General features: G+C 43.4%; 1 protein-coding gene across 1 annotated transcript in view; it reads left to right on the top strand.

Annotated features, from left to right (window-relative positions):
* PDE6A (phosphodiesterase 6A) overlaps positions 1-18,226 on the top strand; it is a 64,998-nt gene extending 46,772 nt beyond the window's left edge. The window contains exons 17-22 of the mRNA XM_072146211.1: positions 875-982; positions 2,646-2,709; positions 3,106-3,180; positions 13,616-13,699; positions 16,042-16,198; positions 16,379-18,226. Coding sequence (XP_072002312.1) covers positions 875-982; positions 2,646-2,709; positions 3,106-3,180; positions 13,616-13,699; positions 16,042-16,198; positions 16,379-16,464 — 574 coding nt within the window. The 3' untranslated portion in view covers positions 16,465-18,226. The remainder of the gene's footprint in view (positions 1-874; positions 983-2,645; positions 2,710-3,105; positions 3,181-13,615; positions 13,700-16,041; positions 16,199-16,378) is intronic.
* The last annotated feature ends 333 nt before the right edge of the window (positions 18,227-18,559 follow it).

Here is an 18,559-nt window from a genome sequence, read left to right as displayed (position 1 = left end):
ATCTTCTCAGAGATTATTTATGTTAATTATTGAAACTATTATTATTATTATAAATTTTATTATTTTTATTATTATGGAGACGATTATTAATAATAGTAAAAATAATAATAATCATCTCAATAATAATAACAATAATCATCTCAATAATAATAATCTCCATAATAATAATAATAGTCTCAATAATTACAATAACTTCTGAGAAGATCCCTCCCTATATACCAAAGCATTAAATCTGTGTCACAGTGTAACAGTAGTCATAGTTCTTAGTTACCAAAATTCTACACCAAGATAATCACATAGGTTATAGCTCTAATATGGCTAAAATTTGGGGCTTGGCCAGGGAGTGATTGGGGGTGTGGCTTAGGGGGATCGCCATTTTGTCCCTCTTTCCCTTTCACAAATGTTGGGAGGTATGGTGATGGCAGTTACACATCATTACTATGGTGACAGCGCAGGGCAGTCTTCTATAGAAAGCATCTTTGTTTACTTCCAGTGGATAGAATCTGTCCATAGTCATGTAATGGACATACAGGTGCATGAGCCGTTATTATCACAGAGAGTAATCATAGCTGTGTAGTAAACATAGAAGCTTTCTATAGCTTGACAGCAAGCAGAGATCTAGAAAACTGTGAGGAATTAATAGAGAAAGTACTTTGAAAAGGAAGGAAAGGAAACTTCCTTACACGAACAATGTCAATTGCTTTAAATTATAACTAAAACATTGTATCCATGGCTATTTTGCAGCTTCTGTGAATCTGCATTGCAAGTGATGTTATGGCATGTATTGAATAATGTTACATTTCCCACCTGTAACATACACAAAATCTTGCACATAAGGAATATTTTGAATGGCATTGTCCTTTTCTTTTGACAGGAAGAGGGCTATGTTCCAGAAGATAGTGGATCAATCTAAAACATATGAAAGTGAAAAAACTTGGACAGAATACATGATGCTGGAACAGACTCGCAAAGAAATTGTCATGTATGTTATGTTACACCTCCCAAATTTTTTGGTTGTGGTCAAAAAAGGACACATATGATTCACTGTGTGAATGATTTATAAATATAATTATCTGTCAGTCACTGACTGTCAGTCCCAATTCCAGCCTGTCTGTCAGTCAGTCCCCTTCACAGCCTGTCTCAGTCCCTGCCACATCCTGTCTGTCAGTCCCTGTCACAGCTTGTCTGTCAGTCCCTGTTACAGCATGTCTCAGTCCCTGTCACAGCCTGTCAGTCAGTCCCTGTCACAGCCTATCTGTCAGTCCCTGTCACAGCTTGTCTGTCAGTCCCTGTCACAGCATGTCTCAGTCCCTGTCACAGCCTGTCTGTCAGTTCTTGTTACAGCAGCAGCAGATAATGGATCTTGTATATGGTAGTTAATAAGTGGATTTTGGGAAGTGCAGGGTGGAAAATTTGGTGACTGTAAACGCAACAGTGCAGATTCCTTTAGATATACATGCATTCGTACTCTCAGCTTTATATATCATATATTTTCATTTACATACCAGAATAAGCAATAATTAGAAATATTTCAAGATCCAAACTCCATTTACTTACCCGTCCTGTGCGACCACCAAAAGTGCATTGTTCAACCAGAATGCACATCTGCCGCGATTCACCAAGATCATGCGCCCAATATCCTGCATCTGTCGCTTCCCCGCTCAGGTCCACCGGAGTTCACCTTATTCTTCCTGGTGTATGTCGTGCATTGTCGTGCGACACAAATTGAATCTTAAATCCCGCGCTCAGTCCGAATCAGTCGGATCGTCCGACGGCCCGCCTGCCCCCCCATTTACAATCACCAAATTTTGCACAGAAATTTTTACCCCACGCTTACCAAAACCCACTTATTACCCACCATATACAGAAGCCATTGTCTGCTGCTGCTGTAGCAGTTGGAAGCTCAGCCGTGGGAAAATTAAATGTAAGCTCTGAATGGTTGCCATGGGCAACTAGAGCAGTTCTGCTCTTAGACACTTCTGATAAATATCCCCATAGACAAAGTGACAGTCTGGACAGAGAAAGTCACTTTTATGAAAGTGTCAGAGACAGTCACTGGAATAAGAGTGTCAGGGACAGACAGTCGCTGGAATGAGAGTGTCAGAGACAAACAGTTGCTGGAGTGAGAGTTTCAGGGACAGACAGTTGCTGGAGTGAGAGTATCAGGGACAGACAGTTGCTGGAGTGAAAGGGTCAGAGACACACAGTCGCTGGAATGAGAGTGTCAGAGAAAGACAGTCGCTGGAATGAGCAGCAGCAGACAATGGCTCCTGGTGGTTAATAAATGGATTTTGGAAAGTGCGGGGTGAAAATTTTGGCTCAAAATGGAGTCTATGACGTTCCCCGAGTCAAGGAGAGCGGTTGCGCAAAATTTACGGATTGTAAATGCAACAGTACAGATTCCTTTAGCGGACATACATACATACACACACGTACTATCAGCTTTATATATTAGATTATGATGGATTTAGCTCAGTAACTAGATCTTGTTTATAGACGAAGGTCCATATGATGAGTTATAAAATTTTATATTACATGCTGTTTGCCTAATAATTATGCTTATTATCTACTATACATAAGTGTCCATTGTCCATATTGTAAAGAAACTTGTCACATTCAGGAGAACATTTTTTTTTCTCTTTAAGGGCAATGATGATGACGGCATGTGATCTGTCAGCCATTGCTAAACCCTGGGAGATCCAGAGCAAGGTACGCTGACACAAACTGTGTAAAATTATTTTAAACTTTTACTATTAATGAAACACAAAATTTTGTTGGACGTAACTAAATTTAGTCTCAATGGGAAGTCATAACATAGTCATCTACTAACATCCAGTTTAAGATATCAAACTTCCTGTTCAAGGGCAGGTCTCTACAGCAGCCAATCACAGTGTTTCAAGTTGGACATTTTTATGTTCTTAAAATAATTTCTCACATCCGCAAGTTGCTTACAGTAGTGCATGTAGTTACTAAACTGATTACTATGGAGTCCTTGCAAAGTGAATGATTACACTGTACCAGTGTTGATAAATATATAAGTATTTTCTTATATTACTATATATTATATTATTATGAATTCATTATGGCCTTTACTCTAACTTGTAGGTTGCACTTTTGGTAGCGGCTGAGTTTTGGGAACAAGGTGACCTGGAAAGGACTGTTTTGCAACAAAACCCCATTGTAAGTAACTAACTGAAGTATGTGTAAATTAATGTCTGAATAAATTATTGTGAAACAAATGACTGCCTTGTCATTACCACAAGAAGCTTGCCATGTGTAATAAGCTCAGGATACAACCTGACCACAAGGATTTGTTTATAAGGAAATCTGCAAGTAGCACATTATACAGCTAGAGGAACTGAACAGATTGATCTATGATTTCATGGAAAAAAACATTTATTCTTTTCCATCTGGTTTTATGACAACTGCTGAACTCCTAAGATCTAGAACAGTGATGGCGAACCTTTTAGAGCCTCGGTGCCCAAACTTCCACTAAAAGTCACTTATTTATTGCAAAGTGCCTGCACAGCAATTTAAGCAGTAATGTATTTTTTCCTTGTTCATTGACAACTTTCAATCCTACAGCCTCCCAAGGACACCAAGGCAGTTGAAAGGAGGAGGGCAAATTCATCTATCATTGTAGGAAGATTCTGCAGGCAGATTCTTTGAGTTCTGTCTGGTGAACTTCATTTTGGGTTGATGGCCTGGGTGCCCACAGACAGGGCTCCGAGTGCCACCTCTGGCACCAGTGCCATAGGTTCGCCACCACTGATCTAGAATAAGCCGTCATTTAAATAAATAGATAACAGGTTACATAGAATATTTTCAGTTTATACTTACAGAACGTCATACAGAATCTTTACCACTAAAAATGGAAAGTGTTTGCATCACTTGTGGGTAGAGGGCACTTTTATCAAGATCATTTTAGATACTTGATAAAACTTGTGCACCAAATGGCCGAAGTTGTATGAAAAATGAACTAAAATCTGAATTATTTTTCAATAAAAATTAGACATTAAAGCTATACTTAAAAGGCTCTATATTTATCATTCAGCATCAGGCACTAAATATAAGCCGCCCCAAGTATAAGCCGAGACCCCTCATTTCAAAACAAAAAAACTGGGAAACCCTATTGACTTGAGTATAAGCCGAGGGTGGGAAATGCATTGGTCACAGTTTCCCAGTATATAGTCTGCCAGCCCCCTGTACTATATAGTGTGCCAGCCCCTGTAGTATATATCCTGCCCAGCCCCTGTCAGTCCTCTTTGGATTCTTCCGCTCATCTTCGGCTCCACTTGGGGTCCCCGTGCTTGGCCGGCACACAGAATGACATCAGCCACTTGCCGACGTCATTGTTTGTGAGCCTCTGGCATCGTGAGGGGACCTGAAGAGGAGCGGAACTTGCCGAAGAGGAGCCAAAGAGGAGCGGAAGAACCCGAAGAGGATCCAAAGGACCCGAGGTGGCACCGGAGCATCGGAGACAGAAGAGGACCTAGGGTGATGTCAGAAAGGTGAATTTTGACTTAATTTTTAAGTTGAGTCGAGTATAAGCTGAGTTAGGGATTTTGAGCACAAATTTTGTGCTGAAAAAACAGGCTTATACTCAAGTATATATGGTAAATTCAGTTTGTTCAGAATCTGTATGTTCTGTTAAACCTATATATTATAATTCACATTACCTTTTAGATGTCTTATCCTCTAGATTCCCAGCAAAAACAATAAATCATATTTCCTGAGCTGTACAATAATGTATTCATGGATGCTAATGCTTTATAATACCATTATATAACAATGTACACTAGAGATCAAAATATCTGATCACTTGATTATTTCTTAAATAATGTAATCCCCATTGATCAACATTTCATGGATTTTTGTAAGGGGTACACCATGCCACTAGAACAGTGGTTTACAAAATTACCAAAGTATATGAACATAAAACTTTTAATTTGCAAAAAACATGATGATTAGAGATGAGCGAACACTAAAATGCTCGGGTACTCGTTATTCGAGACGAACTTTTCCCGATGCTCGAGTGCTCGTTTCGAGTAACGAGCCCCATTGAAGTCAATGGGAGACTCGAGCATTTTTCAAGGGGACCAAGGCTCTGCACAGGGAAGCTTGGCCAAACACCTGGGAACCTCAGAAAAGGATGGAAACACCACGGAAATGGACAGGAAACAGCAGGGGCAGCATGCATGGATGCCTCTGAGGCTGCTTAATCGCACCATTATGCCAAAATTATGGGCAACAGCATGGCCATGACAGAGTGACAGAATGAAGCTAGATAGCATCTAAACCATCCAATAATTGACCCTGACACTATAGGGGACGGCATGCAGAGGCAGCAGCAGCAGCGGCAGGCTAGAGAGTGGCATGGCGACATACCCTAAATGGACTCAGGCTTCAAACCAATGGGTGGCAGAGAGGAACCAAAGGAGGTGAGCAAGAAGCGCTCAAATAATATCGGTACATGATAAAAGTCTGCCAGTATATTTTGTGGATTACACAGCAGGGTGGCGACAAAGTTAACATGGAAGCCATGAAAACAATCCAAAATTCTGCCTGACACAGCTCGTTTGATAAGGGGACCATGTATGGAGGCAGTGAACTAGTAGTAGATTAAAGGTGCTGCAGTTAAAACTATGTTAGTTGGATCTTGGCATGGAGCTGGCGCTCCGCTGCCAGGCGAGCTTTCGCCAATCCAAGCCCCTGTCTCTAGGCTACTCCCCAAACAGCACTTCTAAGAACCTTTTGTATAAGATCAAGTGTTGTAGCGTTCTTATAAGTTTGGGATATGGCGGGTGAGGGGAATGTAAACATCTGCGCAAGAAGCGCTGAAATAATATCCGTAAATGAAAAAAGTTTTCCAGTATATTTTGTGGCTTACACAGCACGGTGGCGACAAAGTTAACAAGTTTGATGTGGAATGCCCTGTAATAGCTCTTGGGCGGTGTGCCTTTTATCACCTAGGCTCAGCAGTTTGAGCACCGCCTGCTGTCGCTTAGCGACGGCACTGCTGCTGTGCCTAGAGCTACCGACTGATGGCGCCATGCCCACGGATGGTAATTCGGAGGAGGAGGAGGTGGAGGAGGGGTGGGAGGAGGAGGAGGCATAGTAGGCCTGAAACACCTGGACCGAGGTAGGCCCCGCAATCCTCTGCGTCGGCAGTATATGACCAGCCCCAGGGTCAGACTCGGTCCCAGCCTGCACCAAGTTAAGTGTAGTAGCGTTCTTATAAGTTTGGAATATGGCGGGTGAGGGGAATGTAAACAGATGCGCAAGAAGCGCTGAAATAATATCCGTAAATGGTAAAAGTTTGCCAGTATATTTTGAGGATTACACAGCAGGGTGGCGACAAAGTTAACAAGTTTGTTGTGGAAGCCATGAAAACAACCCAAAATTCTGCCTGACACAGCACGTTTGATAAGGCGGCCATGTATGGAGGCAGTGAACTAGTAGTAGATTAAAGGTGCTGCAGTTAAAACTATGTTAGTTGGTTCTTGGCATGGAGCTGGCGCTCCGCTGCCAGGCGAGCTTTCGCCAATCCAAGCCCCTGTCTCTAGGCTACTCCCCAAACAGCACTTCTAAGAACCTTTTGTATAAGATCAAGTGTAGTAGCGTTCTTATAAGTTTAGGATATGGCGGGTGAGGGGAATGTAAACAGATGCGCAAGAAGAGCTGAAATAATATCCGTAAATGGTAAAAGTTTGCCAGTGTATTTTGTGGATAACACAGCAGGGTGGCGACAAAGTTAACAACTTTGATGTGGAATGCCCTGTAATAGCTCTTGGGCGGTGTGCCTTTTATCACCTAGGCTCAGCAGTTTGAGCACCGCCTGCTGTCGCTTAGCGACGGCACTGCTGCTGTGCCTAGAGCTACCGACTGATGGCGCCATGCCCACGGATGGTAATTCGGAGGAGGAGGAGGTGGAGGAGGGGTGGGAGGAGGAGGAGGCATAGTAGGCCTGAAACACCTGGACCGAGGTAGGCCACGCAATCCTCTGCGTCGGCAGTATATGACCAGCCCCAGGGTCAGACTCGGTCCCAGCCTGCACCAAGTTAAGTGTAGTAGCGTTCTTATAAGTTTGGAATATGGCGGGTGAGGGGAATGTAAACAGATGCGCAAGAAGCGCTGAAATAATATCCGTAAATGGTAAAAGTTTGCCAGTGTATTTTGTGGATAACACAGCAGGGTGGCGACAAAGTTAACAACTTTGATGTGGAATCCATGAAAACAACCCAAATTTCGGCCTGACACACCTCGTTTGATAAAGGGACAATGTATGGAGGCAGCTATATGGACGACTTTTGGAGGTAGCAATGGAGACAACGTGTGGAGGCTGCTATGGAGACAATTCAATTTGGATAGTGCCTGTATGTGGCAGTCCAAAAAAGTTTTCAAACCAGAGGAGCAGGTAGGTGGCCCTCCAGAAAAATGGAATAGATTGAGTGCCTGTATGTGGCAGTCCAAAAAAGTTTTCAAACCAGAGGAGCAGGTAGGTGGCCCTCCAGAAAAATTGAATAGATTGAGTGCCTGTATGTGGCAGTCCAAAAAAGTTTTCAAACCAGAGGAGCAGGTAGGTGGCCCTCCAGAAAAATGGAATAGATTGAGTGCCTGTATGTGGCAGTCCAAAAAAGTTTTCAAACCAGAGGAGCAGGTAGGTGGCCCTCCAGAAAAATTGAATAGATTGAGTGCCTGTATGTGGCAGTCCAAAAAAGTTTTCAAACCAGAGGAGCAGGTAGGTGGCCCTCCAGAAAAATTGAATAGATTGAGTGCCTGTATGTGGCAGTCCAAAAAAGTTTTCAAACCAGAGGAGCAGGTAGGTGGCCCTCCAGAAAAATGGAATAGATTGAGTGCCTGTATGTGGCAGTCCAAAAAAGTTTTCAAACCAGAGGAGCAGGTAGGTGGCCCTCCAGAAAAATTGAATAGATTGAGTGCCTGTATGTGGCAGTCCAAAAAAGTTTTCAAACCAGAGGAGCAGGTAGGTGGCCCTCCAAAAAAATAGAATAGATTGAGTGCCTGTATGTGGCAGTCCAAAAAAGTTTTCAAACCAGAGGAGCAGGTAGGTGGCCCTCCAGAAAAATTGAATAGATTGAGTGCCTGTATGTGGCACTCCCAAAAATTGTTTAAAACAGAGGACCGGGTCGGTGGCCCTCCATAAAAATTAAATGCATAAAGTACTATAGCTAGAGCCAGTGGGCCCTGTCAAAAAATAGCCAGTTTCCTCTGCTTTACTGTAAAAGAGGAGGAGAAGGAGGAAAATGAGGAGAAGGAGGAGTGGATAAATTATTCAGGTTGAGCTTCCTTCACCTGGTGGAGATTGGAAATTAGGAGAAATCTAGGCTTTATTCATCTTGATAAGCGTCAGCCTGTCAGCGCTGTCAGTCGACAGGCGTGTACGCTTATCGGTGATGATGCCACCAGCTGCACTGAAAACCCGCTCGGACAAGACGCTAGCGGCAGGGCAGGCAAGAACCTCCAAGGCGTACAGCGCCAGTTCGTGCCACATGTCCAGCTTTGAAACCCAGTAGTTGTAGGGAGCTGTGTGATCATTTAGGACGATGGTATGGTCAGCTACGTACTCCCTCACCATCTTTCTGTAAAGATCAGCCCTACTCTGCCGAGACTGGGGACAGGTGACAGTGTCTTGCTGGGGTGACATAAAGCTGGCAAAAGCCTTGTAAAGCGTACCCTTGCCAGTGCTGGACAAGCTGCCTGCTCGCCTACTCTCCCTCGCTACTTGTCCCGCAGAACTACGCACTCTGCCGCTAGCGCTGTCAGAAGGGAAATACTGTTTCAGCTTGTGCACCAGGGCCTGCTGGTATTCATGCATTCCCACACTCCTTTCCTCTCCAGGGATGAGAGTGGAAAGATTTTGCTTGTACCGTGGGTCCAGGAGAGTGAACACCCAGTAATCGGTGCTGGAATAAATTCTTTGAACGCGAGGGTCACGGGATAGGCAGCCTAGCATGAAATCTGCCATATGCGCCAGAGTACCAACGCGTAAGAATTCACTCCCCTCACTGGCCTGACTGTCCATTTCCTCCTCCTCCAACTCCTCCAACTCCTCTTCTTCTGCCCATACACGCTCAACAGTGAAGGACTCAACAATGGTCCCCTCTTGTGTCTCGCCAACATTCTCCTCCTCTTCCTCCTCATCCTCCTCCACCTCCACCTCCTCCGATATGCGCTGAGAAACAGACCTAAGGGTGCTTTGGCTATCAACAAGGGAATCTTCTTCCCCCGTCTCTGGTGAGGAGCGCAAAGCTTCCGACTTCATGCTGACCAGAGAGTTTTTCAACAGGCCAAGCAGCGGGATGGTGAGGCTGATGATGGCGGCATCGCCACTGACCATCTGTGTTGACTCCTCAAAGTTACTCAGCACCTGACAGATATCAGACATCCACGTCCACTCCTCATTGTAGACTTGAGGAAGCTGACTGACCTGACTACCAGTTCTGGTGGAAGTTGACATCGGGCAGTCTACAATCGCTCGGCGCTGCTGGTAAACTCTGGATAACATGGTCAGTGTTGAATTCCACCTCGTGGGCACGTCGCACAACAGTCGGTGAGCGGGCAGTTGGAGGCGGCGCTGCGCTGCCCTGAGAGTGGCAGCATCTGTGCTGGACTTCCTGAAATGCGCACAGATGCGGCGCACCTTCGTGAGCAAATCAGACAGATTGGGGTATGTCTTGAGGAAACGCTGAACTATCAGATTTAACATATGGGCCAGGCATGGCACATGTGTCAGTCTGCCGAGTTGCAGAGCCGCCACCAGGTTACGGCCGTTGTCACACACAACCATGCCTGGCTTCAGGTTCAGCGGTGCCAGCCACAGATCAGTCTGCGCCGTGATGCCCTGTAATAGTTCTTGGGCGGTGTGCCTTTTATCGCCTAGGCTCAGCAGTTTGAGCACCGCCTGCTGTCGCTTAGCGACGGCACTGCTGCTGTGCCTAGAGCTACCGACTGATGGCGCCATGCCCACGGATGGTCGTTCGGAGGAGGAGGTGGAGGAGGGGTGGGAGGAGGAGGAGGCATAGTAGGCCTGAAACACCTGGACCGAGGTAGGCCCCGCAATCCTCGGCGTCGGCAGTATATGACCAGCCGCAGGGTCAGACTCGGTCCCAGCCTCCACCAAGTTAACCCAATGTGCCGTCAGCAATATATAGTGGCCCTGCCCGGCAGCACTCGTCCACGTGTCCGTGGTCAGGTGGACCTTGTCAGAAACGGCGTTGGTCAGGGCACGGATTATGTTGTCTGACACGTGCTGGTGCAGGGCTGGGACGGCACATCGGGAAAAGTAGTGGCGGCTGGAGACCGAATACCGAGGGGCGGCCGCCGCCATGAGGCTGCGAAAGGCCTCGGTCTCTACTAGCCTATAGGGCAGCATCTCCAGGCTTAGCAATCTGGAGATGTGCACATTAAGGGCTTGGGCGTGCGGGTGGGTTGCACTATATTTGCGTTTCCGCTCCAGCGTCTGGGGTATGGAGAGCTGAACGCTGGTGGATGCTGTGGAGGATCGTGGAGGCGACGATGGGGTTTTTGTGGCAGGGTCCTGGGCAGGGGGCTGACTATCAGCTGACACAGGGGAAGGAGCAGTGGTGTGCACGGCCGGAGGTGAACGCGCTTGTTGTCACTGAGTGGGGTGTTTAGCATTCATATGCCTGCGCATACTGGTGGTAGTTAAGCTATTAGTGGTGGAACCCCTGCTGATCCTGGTTTGGCAAATGTGGCACACCACAGTCCGTCGGTCATCCGGTGTTTCCTTAAAGAACCTCCAGACTTCTGAAAATCTAGCCCTCGCCGCAGGAGCCCTCGCCACGGGAGCTTCACTAGTTGACACATTTGGCGCTGATGCACCAGCTCAGGCCCTGCCTCTCCGTCTGGCCCCACCACTGCCTCTTCCAACCTGTTCTGGTCGAGGACTCTCCTCCGTCTCAGAAGCACTGTGTTCACCCGCCCTCTCAACCCAGCTTGGGTCTGTCACCTCATCATCCTCCGACCCCTCAGTCTGCTCCCCCCTCGGACTTCCTGCCCTGACAACAACTTCCCCACTGTCTGACAACTGTGTCTCCTCATCGTCGGACACCTCTTTACACACTTCTTCCAGTACGTCAACAAGGTCATCATCACCCACAGACTGCGACTGGTGGAAAACCTGGGCATCGGAAAATTGCTCATCAGCAACCGGACAAGTGGTTTGTGACTGTGGGAAGGGTCCAGAAAACAGTTCCTCAGAGTATGCCGGTTCAAATGGCAAATTTTGCTGGGAGGGGGCAGACTGGGGGGGAGGAGGCTGAGGTGCAGGAGCTGGAGGAGTGCCGATTTCGGTGACATGGGTGGACTGCGTGGAAGACTGACTGGTGGACAAATCGCTCAAAGCATTGTCGGCAATCCATGACATCACCTGTTCGCACTGTTCTGGCCTCAACAGTGCTCTACCACGAGTCCCAGTAACTTCAGACATGAACCTAGGGAGTGTAGCTCTGCGGCGTTCCCCTGCTCCCTCATAAGCAGGTGGTGTCTCACCCCGCCCAGGACCACGGCCTCTGACCCCTGCAGTAGTTGGACGCCCATGTTCCTCGCCCTCGTCCTCTACCCCTAGCCCTCGGGTTAAACATTTTGAAAATTAGAGTTATAACTTTAATATTTTTTTTAACTTTTTTTTGTGTTTTTTTTTTTGTGTGTTTTTTAGTTTTTAAAACCAAACGATGCTATCCTATTGCTATGGCTATTTTCTAGCCAAGTATGAAAGCACACTGCTATGCCAGATGAGATGACGCTGAGTTATTAAAAAAATAAACGTAAAATAAAAAAGGAAATGGCAGACTGTGCCTAATTGAAATCCAACCCCGGGCCCTAATAAATTTTCCCACTTCGGTCTTTGCGATGGATATGTGCGTCACTAAGCGCAAAACACAGTGGTCGCAAGTCTCACTCCAAATTGCTCACAATTTGCTAGTAGATGCACTGCAGCAACTACAGCCACCAGCAGATCAACCAGAAATCAAATATATATAACGCTACTGTAGGCGTAATTAAGCCGTTTGTATTCTCCTATGGCTATTTTCTAGCCAAGTATTACAGCACACTACTATGCCAGATGAGATGACGCTGAGTTATGAAAAAAATAAACGTAAAATAAACGAAAAATAAATTTTCCCTCTTTGGTGTTTGAGGTGGATATGTGTGTCACTAAGAGCTAAACACAACGGTAGCAAGTCCCCCTGCAAATTCCTCACAATATGGTACTAGCTGCACTACTAGTGCCAGCAAGCCCAGCCACAAGCAAATAAAAAAAAAAAGTATAACGTTATTGTAGCCCTAAGAAGGGCTGTTGGGTTCTCGTAGAATCACTCCTGCCTAACAGTAAGCTAATAGAACACCCTAACGCTTTCCCTGACCAGCAGCAGCTCTCTCCCTAGCGGCATCCAGACAGAGAATGATCCGAGCAGCGCGGGCAGCGGCTAGTCTATCCCAGGGTCACCTGATCTGGCCAGCCAACCACTGCTATCGACGTGTAAGGGTACCACGTCATGCTGGGTGGAGTGCAGAGTCTCCTGGCTTGTGATTGGCTCTGTTTCTGGCCGCCAAAAAGCAAAACGGCGGGAGCTGCCATTTTCTCGAGCGGGCGAAATACTCGTCCGAGCAACGAGCAGTTACGAGTACGCTAATGCTCGATCGAGCATCAAGCTCGGACGAGTATGTTCGCTCATCTCTAATGATGATAATAAATTGAGAACAGCAATGACTGTAGCACAGAAAAAGATTATAACTGGATTTTCTGAAGGTTACAACTATCACCAATCAGTAAGAAATATACCGGCCTGTGCTTTGGAGGTCTTCAGTGCATTTGTGGCCACAGGACAGGACAGGACAGGACATTCCTTTATTTATATAGTGCACACAGATTACACAGAGCTGCACAGAGTTTGCCAGATCAGTCCCTGTCTCCATGGGGGCTCACAATCTAATCAATTTAAACAATTAAAGGCACCAGGTGCTGGCTATGATCCCATGGAGATACATATGTAATTGGGCCGAAGCTGGCCCACATGGGTTTGCCTTGCGTTTCCATTTGCCAGTTAATGAGGGTTTGTCAGATAACTAAGGAAATTAGAATAAGGTGCCAGATTAAAACCAATAACTTGCAGGTATTTAAAAGTGGTCTCTAATTCTAAACAGTTCTCTTTTATAAAAATCACGTTTACATTTTTATTCTGTGCTTTAAAATATATAGAATTTTTGAAAAAAGCTTAATGCTGCTATGTGAACAGTGAAAGACGTAATATCCAAGCCCACAAGAAAATGGCGCAAATGCGTTTTTTCACCATTTTTACTGTATTTGGAATTTTTTTCCCGCTTCCGAGTACATGGCATGGAATATTTAATACCATCATTATGAAGTGCAATTTGTTACGCAGAAAACAAGCCGTCACACAGCTCTTTACATGTAAAAATTTAAAAGTTATAGATTTTTGAAGGTGGGGAGTGAAAAATGGACATGAAAAAACAGGAAAGGGCCCGGTCCTTAACCGGTTAATCATTAGAGCACTTACATAAAACAGACACAATAGTGAAAAAACATAACTGTGATATTGTTCTCTTATAGCCAATGATGGACAGGAACAAGGCTGAAGAGCTGCCTAAGTTGCAATGTGGTTTCATTGATTTCGTATGCACGTTTGTATATAAGGTAAGTTATTCCCATTTATTTATGTCTGTAGAGTGATTAAGACAATGGTCATGTATGGATATTTCTCATATAGAATCCTGCCAAGAATTTTTGGAAAATCTTGTTTATTTTAAGTACTGGATAGAAACTTGCTTTTCACAAGGTACAAAACACCGAAGTTTTTGGATAGTTTTATACCATTCTGTGATGTATCTAACTTGGAAAGAGAACTTTTGTATGACCCAGATACTACTTTTCACACTGGTTATACAATGGTCCCCTGAAAGATTTACTACTTGGATGTGACGGACACAACTTTTCTTCAACAGAATGAACGTTACTATTTTTCACTTTACCAACACTGTTTTAATTTGTGATTAGTAATTTAATACAAAGTTGTAAACACAAAAGACAAATTGGGGTGATTTATCACTGTTTCTACAGCAGTTTCCTGCAATATTAAAATTATGAAATGAATTATTTAATAAATATGAAAATGGTATTTAGTAATCAATCATGGAAATGTTGGTGTTTACAAGAATAAGGGTTAAAATTAAAAGTTATTATTTTATTGATCTACATTAGGGATGTTCAGGGGGAATATATACATTGGATCAAATGCAGAGAACATCTAGTCCTTCTAATGCTTAATGTAATCAACTCTTCCATTGCCAAGTGTTGACGTCAGCCTGTGGCTATAGGGATCTTCTCTGTAGGGTAGGTCAGGGCAGGCGTTTTAATAACATTCCAATGTGAATTGAGAAAGATCATCAATGCAAAGACAGAGATACTTCATATGCCACCATATGTACCTTTATATAATGAGTAACAGACCCCAAATACTATATTACTGTGTCTATTTAGGATATGTGGGGAACAGTAGACCTACTTATCTCGGTAGAAGTACCCCCTATCCTGTGCACTATGACCTCATTATAATAAACCCCTTTGCCCCCACTTCTGTTTACTTTCACTTAAAGGACACCTGTCAATAGAACATATATAACAAAAACTCCTCGCCCAACCACTATACCAGGACTATCAGGTTACCATATATCTCAGTGCCCCATCTTCAAACTGCATCCTCCCACCGTTGGAATGGCTCCCCAACTATTTCCCATCATTTATTTAAATTTTGCCACATTACCTAGGTTGGTTGTACCCACCATTTCCATCTACCACCCACTGCTGCACAGATCTAAGCCAGGAGACCTCTGTCAAAGTCAAAATACAGTGTGCAATGCATGCACATGCGCAGCAGTGGAAGGAGACTCGAGGCATGAGACTGGGAGAGAAGGGTAGATAGGAGTCAGGGAAGAAGGAAATGGCCTGCATGTATAAGCTGGTCTGCTTTTCTGAAAGTTACATCAATCATTCAATAAGATATTTCTTTATTGTGTAAACATCACTAGGGGATTCAAATTTGAAATTTTCTTTTGTGGGAAACCCCCTTTAAATTCCCACACTCATATATACTATTGCAACATCCCACACCAGGGTCTAGTCTTTCTTCTGTGGCTGAAGGCAGCCGGGGCCCAGAATACCGGAGTGCCTGGCTGATGCGATCTTAGGCACGCTATGGTCACGGTGCTTGGTATTGGCGGGGGGACGGCCCTACAGCCTGGCAGGTCTCCAGCAGGTGGTGTGTGCAAGAAATATGGAGCGAGAGGCTGATGCAATAGATTGCTCCCTGGAGCAACCCCTGAGGTATATGTAGGAGTCCCTGGATGCTGGAGGATGAGGAGCCCGTGACTGTGGAGTAGCCTGATCCAGGGACTACACTGAGGCACATTGTGCAAATCAATTTGCAGTTCTTTATTCAACTCCAAACAGTAGGCATCAGTTTTAACAGTAGCAGCAGATTCAACAGGCAGGAAAGCTGATAGGAGATAGCTTGTCTGCTACCCACCAAATACTGTACACACAGTCGTAATAATCCCATTCCATTCTAAAAATTTACTTTTATTTGTGATGTATAAAAAGATTAAATAGTTCATCCTCCAACGATAATCCAGAGTCGGAAACCAGGGGCAACTGAAATTGTGTACACCAGGGCTTATAAACACAGGTTGGACTTATATCTGTGAAATGCTGTATTTTTGTTAATAACAGTGAATTAGAGAATGTGTTATTTTGTTATACTGAGTACATTTAGGATTCTTGTCTACGTGGGAATACCCCTTTAAGCTTTTTGTTCTGATTTTTACATACTTGACATACTTATCCTGCAGTTTATGACTTACTGTCTGCCTATGTTGGTAATTTGGCCAGTGATGGGGATAAAAAAAAATATAGTGAATATTTAGTGACATTTTTATTTTTAAGGTCTAATATTTAATGGATGGTTCTTTGTCTTTCTTAAGGAGTTCTCCAGATTCCATCCAGAGATACAACCAATGTATGACAGGATCCTCAACAATAAGAAGGAATGGAAGGCATTGGCTGATGAGTATGATGCAAAAATGAAAGCTTTAGAAGAGGAAAAACAGAAGAGAGAAGGCATCCAACCTGCAAAGCCAGGTAGGGTATGAGAAGTCTTAATGGAATATGTATTATAAGATGTAGCAGTACATTTACTACTGCCCGATTATTGCCTTGCTACATGCATGTAAAACAAGTTTTAGAAATTCTACTTCTCAAAATAATAAAGAGACTTACTATAATATTATAAACTATAGTGATTTCTTCTCGTCTCCACAGCCCCAGCAGTAACAGGGAAGGAGAATGGAGGAAGCGTTCCAGTGGGTGAACAAGCACCTCAGTCAAAAAGCTGTTCTATCTTATGAGACTGTAAATATTTTTTTCTTTTGTTTTGATTTTTTTCAGTTTTTCATTTTCAGAGTAGAGTAAGGATATATGTTATATGATTGTCATCTAGTTCTCTACTGTAAAGCGTTATGACAATTTACATTTGCAATGTTAATATTGTCCCACATCTCTGTAAATGTCCAATTTTGTAGCTTAAAGACATATTTATCATATATTACCAAATCTTGTTGACTGGAGTAAAGAAATGAACGTGCAATCAGAACGGTGTTTTGCATATACACCCTGGTATGATGGCTACCAGTCATTTTTCCAGAAATTGTCAACCAATAAAGCAATAATGTTCATTCTATGTGTTTCTAACATGATTTGCTATAAAGAATTATTTAACATGTTCACCTGAAGTAATTCTGAATAGTCTTCTCCTAGAACTCAGCATTGGGCCATTCCTCTGTTATTTCTCCTAGCAATGTATGTAAATTGGCAACTGGGTGTTACCATTCCCCTTAGTAAGGAGGTGTGTCTATCCTCACCCCTCAGGGAGTTTTAATACTTGCATAAACACTATCAGTTGATATATACATTTCTGTGAGGATTGAAAGAGGAATGGATCCAATCTCCAGAATTGTTACTGTAGTATGTGTATTAATACAAAGATGCCAGGAGGAGTTGTAATAAAGAGAACTTACTGTACTAGAAGTATGGCTTACATCACATTTGCTGAGCACCATATTAACCGGTCTTCAAGCCTTATATTAAAGCATTGATACATTTTCATGGGTTGGGACAACCCTATGATTAGCAGTCATCAAATTTATTTCTTGAGATGTACATTTTGTCTGTGTATTAATGGTTCATGCAAAAGTTATGAATTTAGAGAAAAATGACCAGGAAACAAATCTGATCACAGACAATGAACGTAAATTTAAATGATTGACTTCCAATGGGTATATATGTGTTTTATATAACATGAATGGAACAATATTGCTTCAGTACCCTCCATATGCAATGCTTGTCAGGAATGAAAGTACCTTTAAAGAGCTTGGCCCAGGTTTAGAAGTTATCCCTTATACTGGATATACATGCCAGTCCTGCTGCTCTTCCCATTAGTAAGAATGGGAGCCACTTCTCAGGATTACTTGGGGTCCCATTCTCATGGTCATTGGGGGTTCCAGTAGTCGGACCAACACCATCACCACCTTGTTATCCCCGATAAGTTTTAGACTTGGGACAACCGCTTTAAAAGAAGTTGTGTTTCTTTTTTTAGAAATCTCCTTGTTTAAGAGCTTTGACCCTAAATGATTTTGTAATACCTAAGTAATGTTTGGAGCATAGTGATTGTTTCAGTTGTAATATATTCTCAGCTCTGAAGCAAAGTAAAAGTAGAGTGTCATACTTGTGAATGGTCGTTTTGTGGTTTATCAGTCAAAGAGGTAAAATTATCGTGAAAATGAAAACAACTGAGGATTTCATTGTTTATAAATTGAGTGTTACTTGTATATACTTGTAAATCATCATCTTTTTAACTTATTGAGATTGTCATTGCAGTTAGTCAAGTATTCAACAAAGACATTGTCTATAGGGGCCAATTGGACGAAAAGTAAAAGCTACATTCTTATGGCTGTAATCTCCTCCAGCTTTTGTGTGCATACGGTTTAATAAATAGTTGACCTGTTTTACCACCATTATGAATGATTTATTATATTGTGTCACTGTAAAGGCAATTGCATGTGATTCATATGTGAAATAAATGAACCCCATAGTCTCCGTGATCTATCTTTAGTCAGGACAATTGTGTGTGTATTTTTTTGCTTTTTCTGGGTTCTGAACTTGTTTCATTTATCTTAGAGAGTGATATATCAGGCTCTTCTAAACATTTGTATACTCCTGCTCAGGACTGGAGTTTATTTGCGCCAAAATGGCAACTTTTTTATACGTTCACATCTGAATTTAAAGATATATCAGTCGCAACGGTGAAAAATTCTTGCACGACTAATACTTGCTGCAAATGCACCAAAAAAGTCACAAAGTTAAGAGAACACATTGATAAAAGCCATGACTAAGGGGGGACTCCCTCGAAACGCGTTGGCGATTTTTGACTAGCCAATTACAATA

The sequence above is a fragment of the Engystomops pustulosus genome, chromosome 4 (assembly GCF_040894005.1).
Source record: "Engystomops pustulosus chromosome 4, aEngPut4.maternal, whole genome shotgun sequence".
NCBI classification, from domain to species: Eukaryota; Metazoa; Chordata; class Amphibia; order Anura; family Leptodactylidae; genus Engystomops; species Engystomops pustulosus.
This window is presented reverse-complemented; position numbering and strand designations above follow the sequence as displayed.